General features: G+C 50.9%; 1 protein-coding gene across 1 annotated transcript in view; it reads right to left on the bottom strand.

The window, feature by feature from the left end:
• LOC106592259 (intermembrane lipid transfer protein VPS13B) overlaps positions 1–19710 on the bottom strand; it is a gene marked incomplete at its 5' end in the record, with an annotated part of 85451 nt that extends 65741 nt beyond the window's left edge. Inside the window, 4 exon segments of the mRNA XM_082968522.1 lie at positions 14582–14892; positions 18626–18758; positions 18760–18866; positions 19218–19710. Of these exon segments, the coding sequence (XP_082824648.1) occupies positions 14582–14892; positions 18626–18758; positions 18760–18866; positions 19218–19710 (1044 nt within the window).
• Between the last annotated feature and the right edge of the window lie 290 nt (positions 19711–20000).

The following is a 20000-nucleotide window of genomic DNA, read 5'->3' as shown; positions in this document are numbered from 1 at the left end:
GTGGTGTGGTGTGGGTGTGTGTGTGTGTGTGGTGTGTGTGTGTCTGTGTGTGTGTGGTGTGTGTGTGTGTGGTGTGGTGTGTGTGTGTGTGTGTGTGTGTGGTGTGTGTGTGGTGTGTGTGTGTGTGTGTGTGTGCGGTGTGTGTGTCTGTGTGTCTGTGTGTGTGTGGTGTGTGTGTGTGTGTGTGTGTGTGTGTGTGTGTGTGTGTGTGTGTGGTGTGTGTGTGTGTGTGTGTGTGTGTGTGTGTGTGTGTGTGTGTGTGTGTGTGTGTGTGGTGTGTGTGTGTGTGTGTGTGTGTGTGTGTGTGTGTGTGTGTGTGTGTGTGTGTGTGTGTGGTGTGTGTGTGTGTGTGTGTGTGTGTGTGTGTGTGTGTGTGTGTGTGTGTGTGTGTGTGTGTGTGTGTGTGTGTGTGTGTGTGTGTGTGTGTGTGTGTGTGTGTGTGTGTGTGTGTGTGTGTGTGTGGTGTGTGTGTGTGTGTGTGTGTGTGTGTGTGTGTGTGTGTGTGTGTGTGTGTGTGTGTGTGTGTGTGTGTGTGTGTGTGTGTGTGTGTGTGTGTGTGTGTGTGTGTGTGTGTGTGTGTGTGTGTGTGTGTGTGTGTGTGTGTGTGTGTGTGTGTGTGTGTGTGTGTGTGTGTGTGTGTGTGTGTGTGTGTGTGTGTGTGTGTGTGTGTGTGTGTGTGTGTGTGTGTGTGTGTGTGTGTGTGTGTGTGGTGTGTGTGTGTGTGTGTGTGTGTGTGTGTGTGTGTGTGTGTGTGTGTGTGTGTGTGTGTGTGTGTGTGTGTGTGTGTGTGTGTGTGTGTGTGTGTGTGTGTGTGTGTGTGTGTGTGTGTGTGTGTGTGTGTGTGTGTGTGTGTGTGTGGTGTGTGTGTGTGTGTGTGTGTGTGTGTGTGTGTGTGTGTGTGTGTGTGTGTGTGTGTGTGTGTGTGTGTGTGTGTGTGTGTGTGTGTGTGTGTGTGTGTGTGTGTGTGTGTGTGTGTGTGTGTGTGTGTGTGTGTGTGTGTGTGTGTGTGTGTGTGTGTGTGTGTGTGTGTGTGTGTGTGTGTGTGTGTGTGTGTGTGTGTGTGTGTGTGTGTGTGTGTGTGTGTGTGTGTGTGTGTGTGTGTGTGTGTGTGTGTGTGTGTGTGTGTGTGTGTGTGTGTGTGTGTGTGTGTGTGTGTGTGTGTGTGTGTGTGTGTGTGTGTGTGTGTGTGTGTGTGTGTGTGTGTGTGTGTGTGTGTGTGTGTGTGTGTGTGTGTGTGTGTGTGTGTGTGTGTGTGTGTGTGTGTGTGTGTGTGTGTGTGTGTGTGTGTGTGTGTGTGTGTGTGTGTGTGTGTGTGTGTGTGTGTGTGTGTGTGTGTGTGTGTGTGTGTGTGTGTGTGTGTGTGTGTGTGTGTGTGTGTGTGTGTGTGTGTGTGTGTGTGTGTGTGTGTGTGTGTGTGTGTGTGTGTGTGTGTGTGTGTGTGTGTGTGTGTGTGTGTGTGTGTGTGTGTGTGTGTGTGTGTGTGTGTGTGTGTGTGTGTGTGTGTGTGTGTGTGTGTGTGTGTGTGTGTGTGTGTGTGTGTGTGTGTGTGTGTGTGTGTGTGTGTGTGTGTGTGTGTGTGTGTGTGTGTGTGTGTGTGTGTGTGTGTGTGTGTGTGTGTGTGTGTGTGTGTGTGTGTGTGTGTGTGTGTGTGTGTGTGTGTGTGTGTGTGTGTGTGTGTGTGTGTGTGTGTGTGTGTGTGTGTGTGTGTGTGTGTGTGTGTGTGTGTGTGTGTGTGTGTGTGTGTGTGTGTGTGTGTGTGTGTGTGTGTGTGTGTGTGTGTGTGTGTGTGTGTGTGTGTGTGTGTGTGTGTGTGTGTGTGTGTGTGTGTGTGTGTGTGTGTGTGTGTGTGTGTGTGTGTGTGTGTGTGTGTGTGTGTGTGTGTGTGTGTGTGTGTGTGTGTGTGTGTGTGTGTGTGTGTGTGTGTGTGTGTGTGTGTGTGTGTGTGTGTGTGTGTGTGTGTGTGTGTGTGTGTGTGTGTGTGTGTGTGTGTGTGTGTGTGTGTGTGTGTGTGTGTGTGTGTGTGTGTGTGTGTGTGTGTGTGTGTGTGTGTGTGTGTGTGTGTGTGTGTGTGTGTGTGTGTGTGTGTGTGTGTGTGTGTGTGTGTGTGTGTGTGTGTGTGTGTGTGTGTGTGTGTGTGTGTGTGTGTGTGTGTGTGTGTGTGTGTGTGTGTGTGTGTGTGTGTGTGTGTCCTCCCAGCGTTCCACCATAGATCTGGATGACAGATGTTTAATCCTCCATCTACCTTCTCATCCCCTCACTACATCTACAGAGAGGAGGAGGCTAGAGAATCATCCCTTTACTAATGCTCTCCCCTCCCTCCCTCCCTCCCTCCCTCCCCCCTCCCTCCCTCCCTCCCTTCCTCTCTCCCTCCCTCCCTCCCTCCCCTCTCTCTCTCTCTCCCTCCCTCCCTCCCTCCCTCCCATCCCTCCCTCCCTCCCTCCCTCCCTCCCTCCCTCCCTCCCCTCTCTCTCTCTCTCCCTCCCTCCCTCCCTTCCTCTCCCTCCCTCCCTCCCTCCCTCCCATCCCTCCCTCCCTCCCTCCCTTCCTCTCCCTCCCTCCCTCCCTCCCTCCCTCCCTCCCTCCCCTCTCTCTCTCTCCCTCCCTCCCCTCCCTCCCTCCCCTCTCTCTCTCTCCCTCCCCTCCCTCCCTCTCTCCTCTCCCTCCCTGCCTCTCTCCCCTCCTCTCCCTCCCTCCCCTCTCTCCCTCCCCCTCCTCTCCCTCCTCCCTCTCTCCCCTCCCTCCTCCTCCCTCTCTCCCCTCCCTCCCCCTCCTCTCCCTCCTCCCTCTCTCCCCTCCCTCTTTCTCTCTCCCCTCCCTCCCTTCCCTCCCTTCCCTCTCCTCTCTCCCCTCTCTCCCTCCCTCCCTCCCTCCCTCCCTCCCTCCCTCCCCTCTCTCTCTCTCTCCCTCCCTCCCTCCCTTCCTCTCCCTCCCTCCCTCCCTCCCTCCCATCCCTCCCTCCCTCCCTTCCTCTCCCTCCCTCCCTCCCTCCCTCCCATCCCTCCCTCCCTCCCTCCCTCCCCTCTCTCTCTCTCTCCCTCCCTCCCCTCCCTCCCTCCCCTCTCTCTCTCTCCCTCCCCTCCCTCCCTCTCTCCTCTCCCTCCCTGCCTCTCTCCCCTCCTCTCCCTCCCTCCCCTCTCTCCCTCCCCCTCCTCTCCCTCCTCCCTCTCTCCCCTCCCTCCTCCTCCCTCTCTCCCCTCCCTCCCCCTCCTCTCCCTCCTCCCTCTCTCCCCTCCCTCTTTCTCTCTCCCCTCCCTCCCTTCCCTCCCTTCCCTCTCCTCTCTCCCCTCTCTCCCCTCCCTTCCCTCCCTCCTCTCTCCCCTCTCTCCCTCCTCTCCCCTCTCCTCTCTCCCCTCTCTCCCCTCCCTTCCCTCTCCTCTCTCCCCTCTCTCCCCTCCCTTCCCTCCCCTCCCTCTCTCCCCTCCCTCTCCTCTCTCCCCTCCCTCTCTCCCCTCTCTCCCTCCCCCTCCTCTCCCTCCTCCCTCTCTCCCCTCCCTCCCCCTCTCTCCCTCCTCCCTCTCTCCCCTCCCTCCCCCTCCTCTCCCTCCTCCCTCTCTCCCCTCCCTCTTTCTCTCTCCCCTCCCTCCCTTCCCTCCCTTCCCTCTCCTCTCTCCCCTCTCTCCCCTCCCTTCCCTCCCTCCTCTCTCCCCTCTCTCCCTCCTCTCCCCTCTCCTCTCTCCCCTCTCTCCCCTCCCTTCCCTCTCCTCTCTCCCCTCTCTCCCCTCCCTTCCCTCCCCTCCCTCTCTCCCCTCCCTCTCCTCTCTCCCCTCCCTCTCTCCCCTCCCTCTCCTCTCTCCCTCTCTCTCTCCCCTCCCTCCCTCCCTCCCTCCCTCCCTCCCTCTCCTCTCTTCCCTCCCTCCCCTCTCCTCTCTCCCAGGCACAGATACACTCTTCTGTTTAGATCAGCAGTCCAAGGTGGCTCGCCAGACACTTCATTCCTCAGGAGTGACAAAATCCAATGAACAAGATTACAGTAAGACTGAATGACACCAAGATTACAGTAAGACTGAATGACACCAAGATTACAGTAAGACTGAATGACACCAAGATTACAGGAAGACTGAATGACACCAAGATTACAGGAAGACTGAATGACACCAAGATTACAGTAAGACTGAATGACACCAAGATTACAGTAAGACTGAATGACACCAAGATTACAGTAAGACTGAATGACACCAAGATTACAGGAAGACTGAATGACACCAAGATTACAGGAAGACTGAATGACACCAAGATTACAGTAAGACTGAATGACACCAAGATTACAGTAAGACTGAATGACACCAAGATTACAGGAAGACTGAATGACACCAAGATTACAGTAAGACTGAATGACACCAAGATTACAGGAAGACTGAATGACACAAGATTACAGGAAGACTGAATGACACCAAGATTCCCTATATAGAGCACTACTGTTAACCAGGGCCCTATTCCCTATATAGAGCACTACTGTTGACCAGAGCCCTATTCCCTATAGTGCACTACTGTTAACCAGGGCCCTATTCCCATAGAGCACTACTGTTGACCAGAGCCCTATTCCCTATATAGAGCACTACTGTTAACCAGGGCCCTATTCCCTATATAGTGCACTACTGTTGACCAGGGCCCTATTCCCTATATAGAGCACTACTGTTGACCAGAGCCCTATTCCCTATATAGTGCACTACTGTTGACCAGAGCCCTATTCCCTATATAGAGCACTACTGTTGACCAGGGCCCTATTCCCTATATAGAGCACTACTGTTAACCAGGGCCCTATTCCCTATATAGAGCACTACTGTTGACCAGAGCCCTATTCCCTATATAGTGCACTACTGTTGACCAGAGCCCTATTCCCTATATAGAGCACTACTGTTGACCAGGGCCCTATTCCCTATATAGAGCACTACTGTTAACCAGGGCCCTATTCCCTATATAGAGCACTACTGTTAACCAGGGCCCTATTCCCTATATGAGCACTACTGTTGACCGCCTATCCTATTGAGCACTGCGTTAACAGGCCTATCCTATATAGGCACTGCTGTTATACCAGGCCCTATCAAGGGGCACTACTGTTGACCAGAGCCCTATTCCCTATATAGAGCACTACTGTTAACCAGGGCCCTATTCCCTATATAGAGCACTACTGTTGACCAGGGCCCTATTCCCTATATAGAACACTACTGTCGACCATAGCCCTAGTTCCACTATATAGAGCGCTACTGTACAGGTCCTATTCCCTATATAAGAGCACTACTGTTGACCAGATCCATCCCTATAAAGAGCACTACTGTTGACCAGAGCCCTATTCCTATATAGAGCACTACTGTTGACCAGAGCCTATTCCACTATATAGGGCACTACTAGTCCACCATAAAGGCCGATTCCCTAGTAGAGCACTACTATTAACAGAGCCCATTCCATATAGAACACTACTGTTAACCAGAGCCCTATTCCCATATAGAGCACTACTGTTAACCAGGGCCCTATTCCCTATATAGAACACTACTGTTAACCAGGGACTATTCCCTATATAGTACCACTATTAACCAGGGCCCTAGTAGTCCACTATATAGAGCACTACTGTTGACCAGGGCCCTATTCCCTATATAGAGCACTACTGTTAACAGAGCCCTATTCCCTATATAGAGCACTACTGTTAACCAGAGCCACTATTCCCTACATAGAACACTACTGTTGACCACAAACGCAGCTGGATGTGATACAGCCTGGATTCGAACCAGGGACTGTAGTGACGCCATCTTGCACTGAGATGCAGTGCCTTAAACCGCTGCTTCTCCTCTTGACCACCAGAGCACTTATTCCCTTTATATTAGTCCCACTATAAAGGGAATAGTAGTCCACTATAAAGGGAATATTAGGTCCACTATAAAGGGAATAGTAGTCCACTATAAAGGGAATAGTAGTCCACTATAAAGGGAATATTAGTCCACTATAAAGGGAATAGTAGTCCACTATAAAGGGAATATTAGTCCACTATAAAGGGAATATTAGTCCACTATAAAGGGAATAGTAGTCCACTATAAAGGGAATTGTAGTCCACTATAAAGGGAATCGTAGTCCACTATAAAGGGAATAGTAGTCCACTATAAAGGGAATATTAGTCCACTATAAAGGGAATAGTAGTCCACTATAAAGGGAATAGTAGTCCACTATAAAGGGAATAGTAGTCCACTATAAAGGGAATAGTAGTCCACTATAAAGGGAATAGTAGTCCACTATAAAGGGAATAGTAGTCCACTATAAAGGGAATAGTAGTCCACTATAAAGGGAATAGTAGTCCACTATAAAGGGAATATTAGTCCACTATAAAGGGAATAGTAGTCCACTATAAAGGGAATATTAGTCCACTATAAAGGGAATATTAGTCCACTATAAAGGGAATAGTAGTCCACTATAAAGGGAATAGTAGTCCACTATAAAGGGAATATTAGTCCACTATAAAGGGAATAGTAGTCCACTATAAAGGGAATAGTAGTCCACTATAAAGGGAATAGTAGTCCACTATAAAGGGAATATTAGTCCCACTATAAAGGGAATAGTAGTCCACTATAAAGGGAATAGTAGTCCACTATAAAGGGAATAGTAGTCCACTATAAAGGGAATAGTAGTCCACTATAAAGGGAATAGTAGTCCACTATAAAGGGAATATTAGTCCACTATAAAGGGAATATTAGTCCACTATAAAGGGAATAGTAGTCCACTATAAAGGGAATAGTAGTCCACTATAAAGGGAATAGTAGTCCACTATAAAGGGAATAGTAGTCCACTATAAAGGGAATATTAGTCCACTATAAAGGGAATAGTAGTCCACTATAAAGGGAATAGTAGTCCACTATAAAGGGAATAGTAGTCCACTATAAAGGGAATAGTAGTCCACTATAAAGGGCATAGTAGTCCACTATAAAGGGAATATTAGTCCACTATAAAGGGAATAGTAGTCCACTATAAAGGGAATAGTAGTCCACTATAAAGGGAATAGTAGTCCACTATAAAGGGAATAGTAGTCCACTATAAAGGGAATAGTAGTCCACTATAAAGGGAATATTAGTCCACTATAAAGGGAATATTAGTCCACTATAAAGGGAATAGTAGTCCACTATAAAGGGAATATTAGTCCCCTATAAAGGGAATAGTAGTCCACTATAAAGGGAATATTAGTCCACTATAAAGGGAATAGTAGTCCACTATAAAGGGAATAGTAGTCCACTATAAAGGGAATAGTAGTCCACTATAAAGGGAATAGTAGTCCACTATAAAGGGAATAGTAGTCCACTATAAAGGGAATAGTAGTCCACTATAAAGGGAATAGTAGTCCACTATAAAGGGAATAGTAGTCCACTATAAAGGGAATAGTAGTCCACTATAAAGGGAATAGTAGTCCACTATAAAGGGAATATTAGTCCACTATAAAGGGAATAGTAGTCCACTATAAAGGGAATATTAGTCCACTATAAAGGGAATAGTAGTCCACTATAAAGGGAATAAGAGTCATTTGGGAAACAAGCCTACCATTCTTGCCCTCTGATTCCCCTCCTCTCCTCTCCTCTCCCCTCCCCTCCCCTCCTCTCCTCTCCTCCCCCCCTCCTCCTCTCCACTCCTCTCCTCTCCTCCCCCTCTCCTCTCCTCCTCTCCTCCCCTCCCCCCTCTCCTCTCTCCTCCCACCCTCTCCTCTCCTCTCTCCTCCCCCCTCTCCTCCTCTCCTCCCCTCTCCTCCCCCCTCTCCTCTCCTCTCTCCTCCACCCTCTCCTCTCCTCTCTCCTCCTCTCCTCCCCTCTCCTCTCCCCTCCTCTCCTCCCTCCTCTCCTCTCAGCTCCTCTCCTCCCCCTCCCCCCCTCTCCCCTCCCCTCCTCTCCTCCCCTCCCCGCTCCTCTCCTCCCTCCTCTCATCTCAGCTCCTCCTCCCCTCCCCTCCCCTCCTCCCCCCTCCTCCCCTCCCCTCTCCTCTCCTCCCCCCTCTCCTTCTCCTCTCCTCTCCTCTCCTCCTCTCCTCTCCTCTCCCCTCCCCTCCTCTCCTCTCTCCTCCTCTCCCCTCTCCTCTCCTCTCTCCTCCTCTCCTACCCTCTCCTCCCCCCTCTCCTCCCTCCTCCCCTCTCCTCTCCTCTCCTCTCCTCCTCTCCTCTCCTCTCCCCTCCCCTCCTCTCCTCTCCTCTCCCCTCCTCCTCTCCTCTCCCCTCCCCCCTCTCCTCTCTCCTCCTCTCCTCCCCTCTCCTCCCCCCTCTCCTCTCTCCTCCCACCCTCTCCTCTCCTCTCTCCTCCCCCCTCTCCTCCTCTCCTCCCCTCTCCTCCCCCCTCTTCTCTCCTCTCCTCTCTCCTCCACCCTCTCCTCTCCTCTCTCCTCCTCTCCTCCCCTCTCCTCTCCTCTCCCCCCTCCTCCCCCCTCCTCTCCTCCCCTCTCCTCCCCTCCCCCCCCTCTCCTCCCCCCTCTCCTCTCCTCTCCTCCTCTCCTCTCCTCTCCCCTCCCCTCCCCTCCTCCCCCCTCCTCTCCTCCCCTCTCCTCCCCTCCCCCCCTCTCCTCTCCTCTCCTCTCCTCCTCTCCTCTCCTCTCCCCTCCCCTCCTCTCCTCTCTCCTCCTCTCCCCTCTCCCTCTCCTCTCTCCTCCTCTCCTACCCTCTCCTCCCCCCTCTCCTCCCTCCTCCCCTCTCCTCTCCTCTCCTCCTCTCCTCTCCTCTCCCCTCCCCTCCTCTCCTCTTCCTCTCCCCTCCTCCTCTCCTCTCCCCTCCCCTCTCCTCCCCCCCTCTCCTCCCTCCTCCCCTATCCTCCCCTCCCCTCTCCTCTCCTCCCCTCCTCTCCTCTCCTCTCCTCCCCCCCTCTCCTCTCCTCTCCTCCCCTCCCCTCCTCTCCTCTCCTCTCCCCTCCTCCTCTCCTCTCCCCTCCCCTCTCCTCCCCCCTCTCCTCCCTCCTCCCCTATCCTCTCCTCTCCTCCCCTCCTCTCCTCTCCTCTCCTCTCCCCCCTCCTCTCCCCTCCCCTCCTCTCCCCTCCTCTCCTCCTCTCCTCCTCTCCTCTCCTCCCCCCCTATCCTCTCCTCTCCTCTCCTCCCCTCCCCTCCCCTCCCCTCCCCTCCTCCTCCTCTCCTGTCAGACAGAGCACTTTAATCCAGGGCCCTTCACAGAGCTGCTCTCTGTTCTGTTCACTGCAGCTATAACTCAACAGGCAGCAGCACCACCACAACATGTGTCTGCAGCAAGAGGAGAGAGGGACTTTCATTTCTACTACAGTCGCAGAGATCAAACCCTGGAGCTCCTCAAAGAGGCTGATGGGTAGTGAGACATGAGGAGGGTTGGAGGGTTCACCTTGGGTGTTCTGGGGGTTGATGCTTCTGCCAGGAACACACGACAGAGCCGGTGGTCTCTCTCTCCCCCTCTCTCTCCCCCTCTAGTCCTCTGTGACGGGAACTGCTGAACACTTGCTCTCTACTCTCCCCCTGCCCCCATCCCATCCCACCCTCCGTCTCTCAACTTCAATCACTCTATAGACTCTGTTATTTATAGACTCTCTCTCTCTGTTATTAATAGACTCTCTCTATTTCCCCAGTGAACCCTCTCTCTCCACTAGTGACATGATGGATCTCCCCCCTCCCTCTCTCTCTCTCTCTCCCCCCTCCCTCTCTCTCCCCCCTCCCTCTCTGTGTCTGCTGGGCACTTGGTCTCTCTCTCCCCCGTCTCTCTCTCTCCCCCGTCTCTCTCAGGCCCAGCTTCTGTACAGCATCTCTCCATCCACTCAGACCAGAACGCAGCACCCTAATTAGAGACGGTCCCTCTCTCCGTCTGTCCGTCCGTCCGTCCGTCTCTCTCTCCCCCTCTGTCTCTCTCCCTCTCTGTCTCGCTCTCTCTCTGTCTCTCTCCCCCTCTCTCTGTCTCTCTCCCTCTCTGTCTCTCTCCCTCTCTGTCTCGCTCTCTCTCTGTCTCTCTCCCCCTCTCTCTGTCTCTCTCCCTCTCTCTCTCCCCCCTCTCTCTCTCTCACTCTCTCTCAGCAGTGTGAGGTCTCTTCAGTTCTGATTCATGACAACACTTCACTAAGAGCTGTGATGAGGCCTAATTGTTATTAGTTTAAACAAACTCCTGTTGAAAATGAGCAGATGATTTCAGACTGTTAGGGGAAGGGAGAGCATGGTAGGCCATACACTATGAACTGGACTATATTCAATAAGTGTAGAGGTCAGATCCTGTCTGAGGTCTGAGTGGAGGTCACCTCACTACAGGAGGTCACACACCCGCTAACAGTACATTAGGCAGGAAGAGTTTAGAGAGAGACAGAGAGACAGGGAGAGAGAGAGACAGAGAGACAGAGAGAGAGAGAGAGACAGAGACAGAAAGACAGAGAGAGAGGACAGAGAGAGACAGGGAGAGAGAGAGACAGGGAGAGACAGAGAGAGACAGAGAGAGACAGAGATGGAGACAGAGAGACAGAAAGACAGAGAGAGAGAGACAGAGAGACAGGGAGAGAGAGAGACAGAGAGAGAGAGACAGAGAGACAGAGACAGAGAGACAGAGAGAGAGACAGGGAGAGAGAGAGACAGGGAGAGACAGAGAGAGACAGAGAGAGACAGACGGAGACAGAGAGACAGAAAGACAGAGAGAGAGACAGAGAGAGACAGAGACAGAGACAGAGAGACAGAGAGACAGGGAGAGAGAGAGACAGGGAGAGACAGAGAGAGACAGAGAGAGACAGACGGAGACAGAGAGAGACAGAGAGACAGAGACAGGGAGAGAGAGAGACAGAGAGAGAGAGAGAGAGAAAGAGAGAACGAGAGAGAACGAGAGAGAGAGAGAAGCAGATGGATGGGAGTGTGGAGAGGAGAGGAGACATATGTTAAACCAAAGAGGGGGTTTTATTACTACTGTAAAAAGACACCTCACTGTTCTCTAAACTTCTATATGGTCCAGTATTAATCTGTATATTATTATATGGTCCAGTATTAATCTGTATATTATTATATGGTCCAGTATTAATCTGTATATTATTATATGGTCCAGTATTAATCTGTATTAATCTGTATATTATTATATGGTCCAGTATTAATCTGTATTAATCTGTATATTATTCTATGGTCCAGTATTAATCTGTATATTATTCTATGGTCCAGTATTAATCTGTATTAATCTGTATATTATTATATGGTCCAGTATTAATCTGTGTTAATCTGTATATTATTCTATGGTCCAGTATTAATCTGTATATTATTCTATGGTCCAGTATTAATCTGTATTAATCTGTATATTATTATATGGTCCAGTATTAATCTGTGTTAATCTGTATATTATTCTATGGTCCAGTATTAATCTGTATATTAGTCTATGGTCCAGTATTAATCTGTATTTATTATATGGTCCAGTATTAATCTGTATATTATTCTATGGTCCAGTATTAATCTGTATTAATCTGTATATTATTCTATGGTCCAGTATTAATCTGTATATTATTCTATGGTCCAGTATTAATCTGTATTAATCTGTATATTATTATATGGTCCAGTATTAAATCTGTATATTATTCTATGGTCCAGTATTAATCTGTATTAATCTGTATATTATTCTATGGTCCAGTATTAATCTGTATATTATTCTATGGTCCAGTATTAATCTGTATTAACCTGGGGGTTAGAGTGTGTGTGTGTGTGTGTGTATTTACTAACCTGGGGGTTAGAGTGTGTGTGTGTATTATAACCTGGGGGTTAGAGTGTGTGTGTGTATTTACTAACCTGGGGGTTAGAGTGTGTGTGTCATGTACTAACCTGGGGGTTAGAGTGTGTGTGTATTATAACCTGGGGGTTAGAGTGTGTGTGTGTATTATAACCTGGGGGTTAGAGTGTGTGTGTGTGTGTATTTACTAACCTGGGGGTTAGAGTGTGTGTGTGTATTTACTAACCTGGGGGTTAGAGTGTGTGTGTTATTATAACCCTGGGGGTTAGAGTGAGTGTGTGTATTATAACCTGGGGGTTAGAGTGTGTGTGTGTATTATAACCTGGGGGTTAGAGTGTGTGTGTGTATTATAACCTGGGTGGTTAGAGTGAGTGTGTATTATAACCTGGGGGTTAGAGTGTGTGTGTGTATTTACTAACCTGGGGGTTAGAGTGTGTGTGTCTATTATAACCTGGGGGTTAGAGTGTGTGTGTGTGTATTATAACCTGGGGGTTAGAGTGTGTGTGTGTTTATTAACCTGGGGGTTAGAGTGTGTGTGGTGTATTATAACCTGGGGGTTCGAGTGTGTGTGTATTATAACCTGGGGGGTTAGAGTGAGTGTGTGTATTATAACCTGGGGGGTTAGAGTGAGTGTGTATTATAACCTGGGGGTTAGAGTGAGTGTGTATTATAACCTGGGGGTTAGAGTGTGTGTGTATTATAACCTGGGGGTTAGAGTGAGTGTGTATTATAACCTGGGGGTTAGAGTGAGTGTGTATTATAACCTGGGGGTTAGAGTGAGTGTGTATTTATAACCTGGGGGTTAGAGTGAGTGTGTATTATAACCTGGGGGTTAGAGTGTGTGTGTATTATAACCTGGGGGTTAGAGTGAGTGTGTGTATTATAACCTGGGGGTTAGAGTGTGTGTGTATTATAACCTGGGGGTTAGAGTGTGTATAACCTGGGGGTTAGTGTGTGTGTGTATTATAACCTGGGGGTTAGAGTGAGTGTGTATTATAACCTGAGGGGTTATAACCTGGGGTTAGTGTGTGTGTGTATTATAACCTGGGGGTTAGAGTGAGTGTGTATTATAACCTGGGGGTTAGAGTGAGTGTGTATTATAACCTGGGGGTTAGAGTGTGTGTGTGTATTATAACCTGGAGGGTTCAGAGGTGAGTGTGTGTATTATAACCTGGGGGTTAGAGTGAGTGTGATATTATAACCTGGGGGTTAGAGTGTGTGTGTATTATAACCTGGGGGTTAGAGTGAGTGTGTGTAGTATAACCTGGGGGTTAGAGTGAGTGTGTGTATTATAACCTGGGGGTTAGAGTGTGTGTGTATTATAACCTGGGGGTTAGAGTGAGTGTGTATTATAACCTGGGGGTTAGAGTGTGTGTGTATTATAACCTGGGGTTAGAGTGAGTGTGTATTATAACCTGGGGGTTAGAGTGAGTGTGTATTATAACCTGGGGGTTAGAGTGTGTGTATTATAACCTGGGGGTTAGAGTGAGTGTGTGTATTATAACCTGGGGGTTAGTGTGTGTGTGTATTATAACCTGCGGGGTTAGAGTGTGTGTGTGTATTATAACCTGGGGGGTTAGAGTGAGTGTGTATTATAACCTGGGGGTTAGAGTGAGTGTGTGTATTATAACCTGGGGGTTAGAGTGAGTGTGTATTATAACCTGGGGGTTAGAGTGTGTGTGTGTATTATAACCTGGGGGTTAGAGTGTGGTGTTGTATTATAACCTGGGGGTTAGAGTGAGTGTGTATTATAACCTGGGGGTTAGAGTGAGTGTGTATTATAACCTGGGGGTTAGAGTGTGTGTGTATTTACTAACCTCGGGGGTTAGAGTGAGTGTGTATTATAACCTGGGGGTTAGAAGTGAGTGTGTATTATAACCTGGGGGTTAGAGTGAGTGTGTATTATAACCTGGGGGTTAGAGTGTGTGTGTATTATAACCTGGGGGTTAGAGTGTGTGTGTGTATTATAACCTGGGGGTTAGAGTGTGTGTGTGTATTATAACCTGGGGGTTAGAGTGTGTGTGTATTATAACCTGGGGGTTAGTGTGTGTGTGTATTATAACCTGGGGGTTAGAGTGAGTGTGTATTATAACCTGGGGGTTAGAGTGTGTGTGTGTATTATAACCTGGGGGTTAGAGTGTGTGTGTGTATTATAACCTGGGGGTTAGAGTGTGTGTGTATTATAACCTGGGGGTTAGAGTGTGTGTGTATTATAACCTGGGGGTTAGAGTGAGTGTGTATTATAACCCTGGGGGTTAGAGTGAGTGTGTGTATTATAACCTGGGGGTTAGAGTGTGTGTGTATTATAACCTGGGGGGTTAGAGTGTGTGTGTATTATAACCTGGGGGTTAGAGTGAGTGTGTATTATAACCTGGGGGTTAGTGTGTGTGGTGTATTATAACCTGGGGGTTAGAGTGTGTATAACCTGGGGGTTAGAGTGAGTGTGTATTATAAACCTGGGGGTTGGAGTGTGTGTGTATTATAACCTGGGGGTTAGAGTGTGTGTGTGTATTATAACCTGGGGGTTAGAGTGTGTGTATTATAACCTGGGGGTTAGAGTGAGTGTGTGTATTATAACCTGGGGGTTAGAGTGAGTGTGTATTATAACCTGGGGGTTAGAGTGTGTGTATTATAACCTGGGGGTTAGAGTGAGTGTGTGTATTATAACCTGGGGGTTAGAGTGAGTGTGTATTATAACCTGGGGGTTAGAGTGTGTGTGTATTATAACCTGGGGGTTAGAGTGTGTGTGTATTATAACCTGGGGGTTAGTGTGTGTGTGTATTATAACCTGGGGGTTAGAGTGTGTGTGTGTATTATAACCTGGGGGTTAGAGTGTGTGTGTATTATAACCTGGGGGTTAGAGTGTGTGTGTATTATAACCTGGGGGTTAGAGTGAGTGTGTATTATAACCTGGGGGTTAGTGTGTGTGTGTATTATAACCTGGGGGTTAGAGTGTGTATAACCTGGGGGTTAGAGTGAGTGTGTATTATAACCTGGGGGTTGGAGTGTGTGTGTATTATAACCTGGGGGTTGGAGATCTTGATGCTCAGAGGTTCCAGGTCCACGTGAAGACAGACGATGAAGGCGTGTCGTCCGTCGGGGACCCCGCAGCCTGCCAGCTTGTGGGAGGTGACGGCCAGGGTGGAGGTGCAGCCCATTGGTTGGAGGAGACTCAGAGACCGCTGCTGACCCAATAGGGTGTAGACACTGAACTGACTCAGGGTCAGTGTCCAGGGGAAGGCATCACCTGGACAGGACAGGGGGAGGGGCAGCGTTAATACATACATTGTAGGTATGTGGGAGAGACAGGAAGGACAACAGGAAGCAGGATGAGGCTTCAGGAAGGACAACAGGAAGTCGATGCTGACACTTAGGATGATGCTTCAGGAAGGACAACAGGAAGCAGATGCTGACACTTAGGATGAGGCTTCAGGAAGGACAACAGGAAGCAGGATGAGGCTTCAGGAAGGACAACAGGAAGCAGGATGAGGCTTCAGGAAGGACAACAGGAAGCAGGATGAGGCTTCAGGAAGGACAACAGGAAGCAGGATGAGGCTTCAGGAAGGTCAACAGGAAGCAGGATGAGGCTTCAGGAAGGACATTTTGCATAGAATCATCACTACTGGACCCATAGAGGGGGATGAAAACAAACGGTCTCATAATATGTCCTGGTAGGAACTAACAGTGAAGAGAAGATGGCATTAAACTGTCCTGGTCCTAGTTGGCAGGGACAGAGACAGGCAGCCAGGGCCGTAAGGTGGACCTGGTCCTAGTTGGCAGGGACAGAGACAGGCAGCCAGGCCGTAAGGTGGTCCTGGTCCTAGTTGGCAGGGACAGAGACATGCAGCCAGGCCGTAAGGTGGTCCTGGTCCTAGTTGGCAGGGACAGAGACAGGCAGCCAGGCCGTAAGGTGGACCTGGTCCTAGTTGGCAGGGACAGAGACAGGCAGCCAGGCCGTAAGGTGGACCTGGTCCTAGTTGGCAGGGACAGAGACAGGCAGCCAGGCCGTAAGGTGGACCTGGTCCTAGTTGGCAGGGACAGGGACAGAGACAGGCAGCCAGGCCGTAAGGTGGACCTGGTCCTGGTTGGCAGAGACAGGCAGCCAGGCCGTAAGGTGGTCCTGGTCCTAGTTGGCAGGGACAGAGACAGGCAGCCAGGCCGTAAGGTGGACCTGGTCCTAGTTGGCAGGGACAGGGACAGGCAGCCAGGCCGTAAGGTGGACCTGGTCCTAGTTGGCAGAGACAGGCAGCCAGGCCGTAAGGTGGTCCTGGTCCTAGTTGGCAGGGACAGAGACAGGCAGCCAGGCCGTAAGGTGGGCCTGGTCCTAGTTGGCAGAGACAGAGACAGGCAGCCAGGCCGTAAGGTGGGCCTGGTCCTAGTTGGCAGGGACAGAGACAGGCAGCCAGGCCGTAAGGTGGTCCTGGTCCTAGTTGGCAGGGACAGAGACAGGCAGCCAGGCCGTAAGGTGGACCTGGTCCTAGTTGGCAGAGACAGAGACAGGCAGCCAGGCCGTAAGGTGGGCCTGGTCCTAGTTGGCAGAGACAGAGACAGGCAGCCAGGCCGTAAGGTGGACCTGGTCCTAGTTGGCAGGGACAGAGACAGGCAGCCAGGCCGTAAGGTGGACCTGGTCCTGAGTTGGCAGGGACAGAGACAGGCAGCCAGGCCGTAAGGTGGGCCTGGTCCTAGTTGGCAGGGACAGAGACAGGCAGCCAGGCCGTAAGGTGGACCTGGTCCTAGTTGGCAGGGACAGGGACAGAGACAGGCAGCCAGGCCGTAAGGTGGACCTGGTCCTAGTTGGCAGGGACAGAGACAGGCAGCCAGGCCGTAAGGTGGGCCTGGTCCTAGTTGGCAGGGACAGAGACAGGCAGCCAGGCCGTAAGGTGGACCTGGTCCTAGTTGGCAGGGACAGAGACAGGCAGCCAGGCCGTAAGGTGGACCTGGTCCTAGTTGGCAGGGACAGGGACAGGCAGCCAGGCCGTAAGGTGGACCTGGTCCTAGTTGGCAGAGACAGAGACAGGCAGCCAGGCCGTAAGGTGGTCCTGGTCCTAGTTGGCAGAGACAGGCAGCCAGGCCGTAAGGTGGACCTGGTCCTAGTTGGCAGGGACAGAGACATGCAGCCAGGCCGTAAGGTGGACCTGGTCCTAGTTGGCAGAGACAGAGACAGGCAGCCAGGCCGTAAGGTGGTCCTGGTCCTAGTTGGCAGGGACAGAGACAGGCAGCCAGGCCGTAAGGTGGTCCTGGTCCTAGTTGGCAGGGACAGACAGCCAGGCCGTAAGGTGGTCCTGGTCCTAGTTGGCAGGGACAGACAGCCAGGCCGTAAGGTGGTCCTGGTCCTAGTTGGCAGGGACAGAGACAGGCAGCCAGGCCGTAAGGTGGACCTGGTCCTAGTTGGCAGGGACAGGGACAGAGACAGGCAGCCAGGCCGTAAGGTGGACCTGGTCCTAGTTGGCAGGGACAGAGACAGGCAGCCAGGCCGTAAGGTGGACCTGGTCCTAGTTGGCAGGGACAGAGACAGACATCTCCTGATTTAAGTGTGACCACCCTGGTTTCATGGTCCTTCCAGATGTTTAGGGAACAGCCAGGGCTCTTCCTCACGTCCTCTTCCTCCTGATAGGATCCAGATGTTTAGGGGAACAGCCAGGGCTCTTCCTCACGTCCTCTTCCTCCTGATAGGATCCAGATGTTTAGGGGAACAGCCAGGGCTCTTCCTCACGTCCTCTTCCTCCTGATAGGATCCAGATGTTTAGGGGAACAGCCAGGGCTCTTCCTCACGTCCTCTTCCTCCTGATAGGATCCAGATGTTTAGGGGAACAGCCAGGGCTCTTCCTCACGTCCTCTTCCTCCTGATAGGATCCAGACGTTTAGGGGAACAGCCAGGGCTCTTCCTCACGTCCTCTTCCTCCTGATAGGATCCAGACGTTTAGGGGAACAGCCAGGGCTCTTCCTCACGTCCTCTTCCTCCTGATAGGATCCAGACGTTTAGGGGAACAGCCAGGGCTCATGCGGTTCTGTTGTGAATGTTCTGTGTCTGGTGGCATTTGACAAGCTCTGACTTTTCACTTAAAACATCGTTGGGTTTTTAAACATACAAGATTCAGAATACAACCTACCTTCCTCCAGTATGGTCCTGGACACCATGAAGGGCAGGTCCTGCTATAACAGGTGTAATAACAGGTATAATAACTTGTAATAACAACCTACCTTCCTCCAGTATGGTCCTGGACACCATGAAGGGCAGGTCCTGCTATAACAGGTGTAATAACAACCTACCTCCTCCAGTATGGTCCTGGACACCATGAAGGGCAGGTCCTGCTATAACAGGTGTAATAACCAGGTATACATAACTTGTAATAACAACCTACCTTCCTCCAGTATGGTCCTGGACACCATGAAGGGCAGGTCCTGCTATAACAGGTGTAATAACAGGTATAATAACTTGTAATAACAACCTACCTTCCTCCAGTATGGTCCTGGACACCATGAAGGGCAGGTCCTGCTATAACAGGTGTAATAACAACCTACCTTCCTCCAGTATGGTCCTGGACACCATGAAGGGCAGGTCCTGCTATAACAGGTGTAATAACAACCTACCTTCCTCCAGTATGGTCCTGGACACCATGAAGGGCAGGTCCTGCTATAACAGGTGTAATAACAACCTACCTTCCTCCAGTATGGTCCTGGACACCATGAAGGGCAGGTCCTGCTATAACAGGTGTAATAACAGGTATAATAACTTGTAATAACAACCTACCTTCCTCCAGTATGGTCCTGGACACCATGAAGGGCAGGTCCTGCTATAACAGGTGTAATAACAGGTATAATAACTTGTAATAACAACCTACCTTCCTCCAGTATGGTCCTGGACACCATGAAGGGCAGGTCCTGCTATAACAGGTGTAATAACAACCTACCTTCCTCCAGTATGGTCCTGGACAACATGAAGGGCAGGTCCTGCTATAACAGGTGTAATAACAACCTACCTTCCTCCAGTACGGTCCTGGACACCATGAAGGGCAGGTCCTGCAGGGGCTCCATGTATTTGTGTCCAGCAGACAGGACAGTGATCTGGGGCAGACAGACTACCAGAGTCCCAGGCATGGTGGCCTGGTTGTAGGTACCAGCTACGGACAGTACCAGGGATGTCGCCACAGATAATGGTGCTGGGAGAAGGGAGGCTGTCGTTGGGGAGGAACACACAGCATGACTGGAGCTCCAGCTGGAGGAGAGAGAGAAGAAGAGGAGGAGAAGAGAGAAGACGAGGAGGAGAGAGAAGAAGAGGAGGAGAGAAAAGAAGAGGAGGAGAGAGAGAAGAAGAGGAGGAGAGAGAAGAAGAGGAGGAGAGAGAAGAAGAGGAGGAGAAGAGAGAAGACGAGGAGGAGAGAGAAGAAGAGGAGGAGAGAGAAGAAGAGGAGGAGAGACAAGAAGAGGAGAGAGAAGAAGAGGAGGAGAGAGAAGAAGAGGAGGAGAGAAAAGAAGGAGGAGAGAGAAGAAGAGGAGGAGAGAGAAGAAGAGGAAAAGAGAGAAGAAGAGAGATGGTGCACCATTAGAACTGTGCATCAAATGAATACATACAGCAGAACAACAGCTTGAGGAGCTGTGAGGGAGCTGTGAGGAGCAGTGAGGAGCAGTGAGGAGCAGTGAGGAGCTGTGAGGAGCAGTGAGGAGCAGTGAGGAGCAGTGAGGATAAGTGAGGATAAGTGAGGAGTTGTGAGGAGCAGGGAGGAGCTGTGAGGAGCAGTGAGGAGCAGTGAGGGACTGTGAGGATAAGTGAGGAGCAGGGAGGAGTTGTGAGGAGCAGGGAGGAGTTGTGAGGAGCAGGTAGGAGCTGTGAGGAGCTGTGAGGAGCAGCGAGGGGCTGTGAGGAGCAGCGAGGAGCAGTGAGGAGCAGCGAGGGGCTGTGAGGAGCAGCGAGGAGCAGTGAGGGGCTGCGAGGAGCAGTGAGGAGCTGTGAGGAGCAGTGAGGAGCAGTGAGGAGCAGTGAGGAGCAGGGAGGAGCTGTGAGGAGCAGTGAGGAGCAGTGAGGAGCTGTGAGGATCAGTGAGGAGCTGTGAGGATCAGTGAGGAGCTGTGAGGAGCAGTGAAGGAGCAGTGAGGATCAGTGAGGAGCTGTGAGGAGCAGTGAGGAGCTGTGAGGAGCAGTGAGGAGCTGTGAGGAGCAGTGAGGAGCTGTGAGGAGCTGTGAGGAGCAGTGAGGAGGGTTTCTGTCCCAGGGTAACTTAGTCTTCAACAGACCATGAACTGTGTGCTGTCTCAGTGTTTACACGACAAGGCTGGTTGAAACTCCTCAGAAAGGACAACACTGTGTAATGGAAAAGCAACAGCCCCGTCGCTCCTAAATCTGACCCGTACAAAACT

This window comes from Salmo salar, chromosome 02 (genome assembly GCF_965601325.2).
Source record: "Salmo salar chromosome 02, fSalSal1, whole genome shotgun sequence".
Lineage (NCBI taxonomy): Eukaryota > Metazoa > Chordata > Actinopteri > Salmoniformes > Salmonidae > Salmo > Salmo salar.
This window is presented reverse-complemented; position numbering and strand designations above follow the sequence as displayed.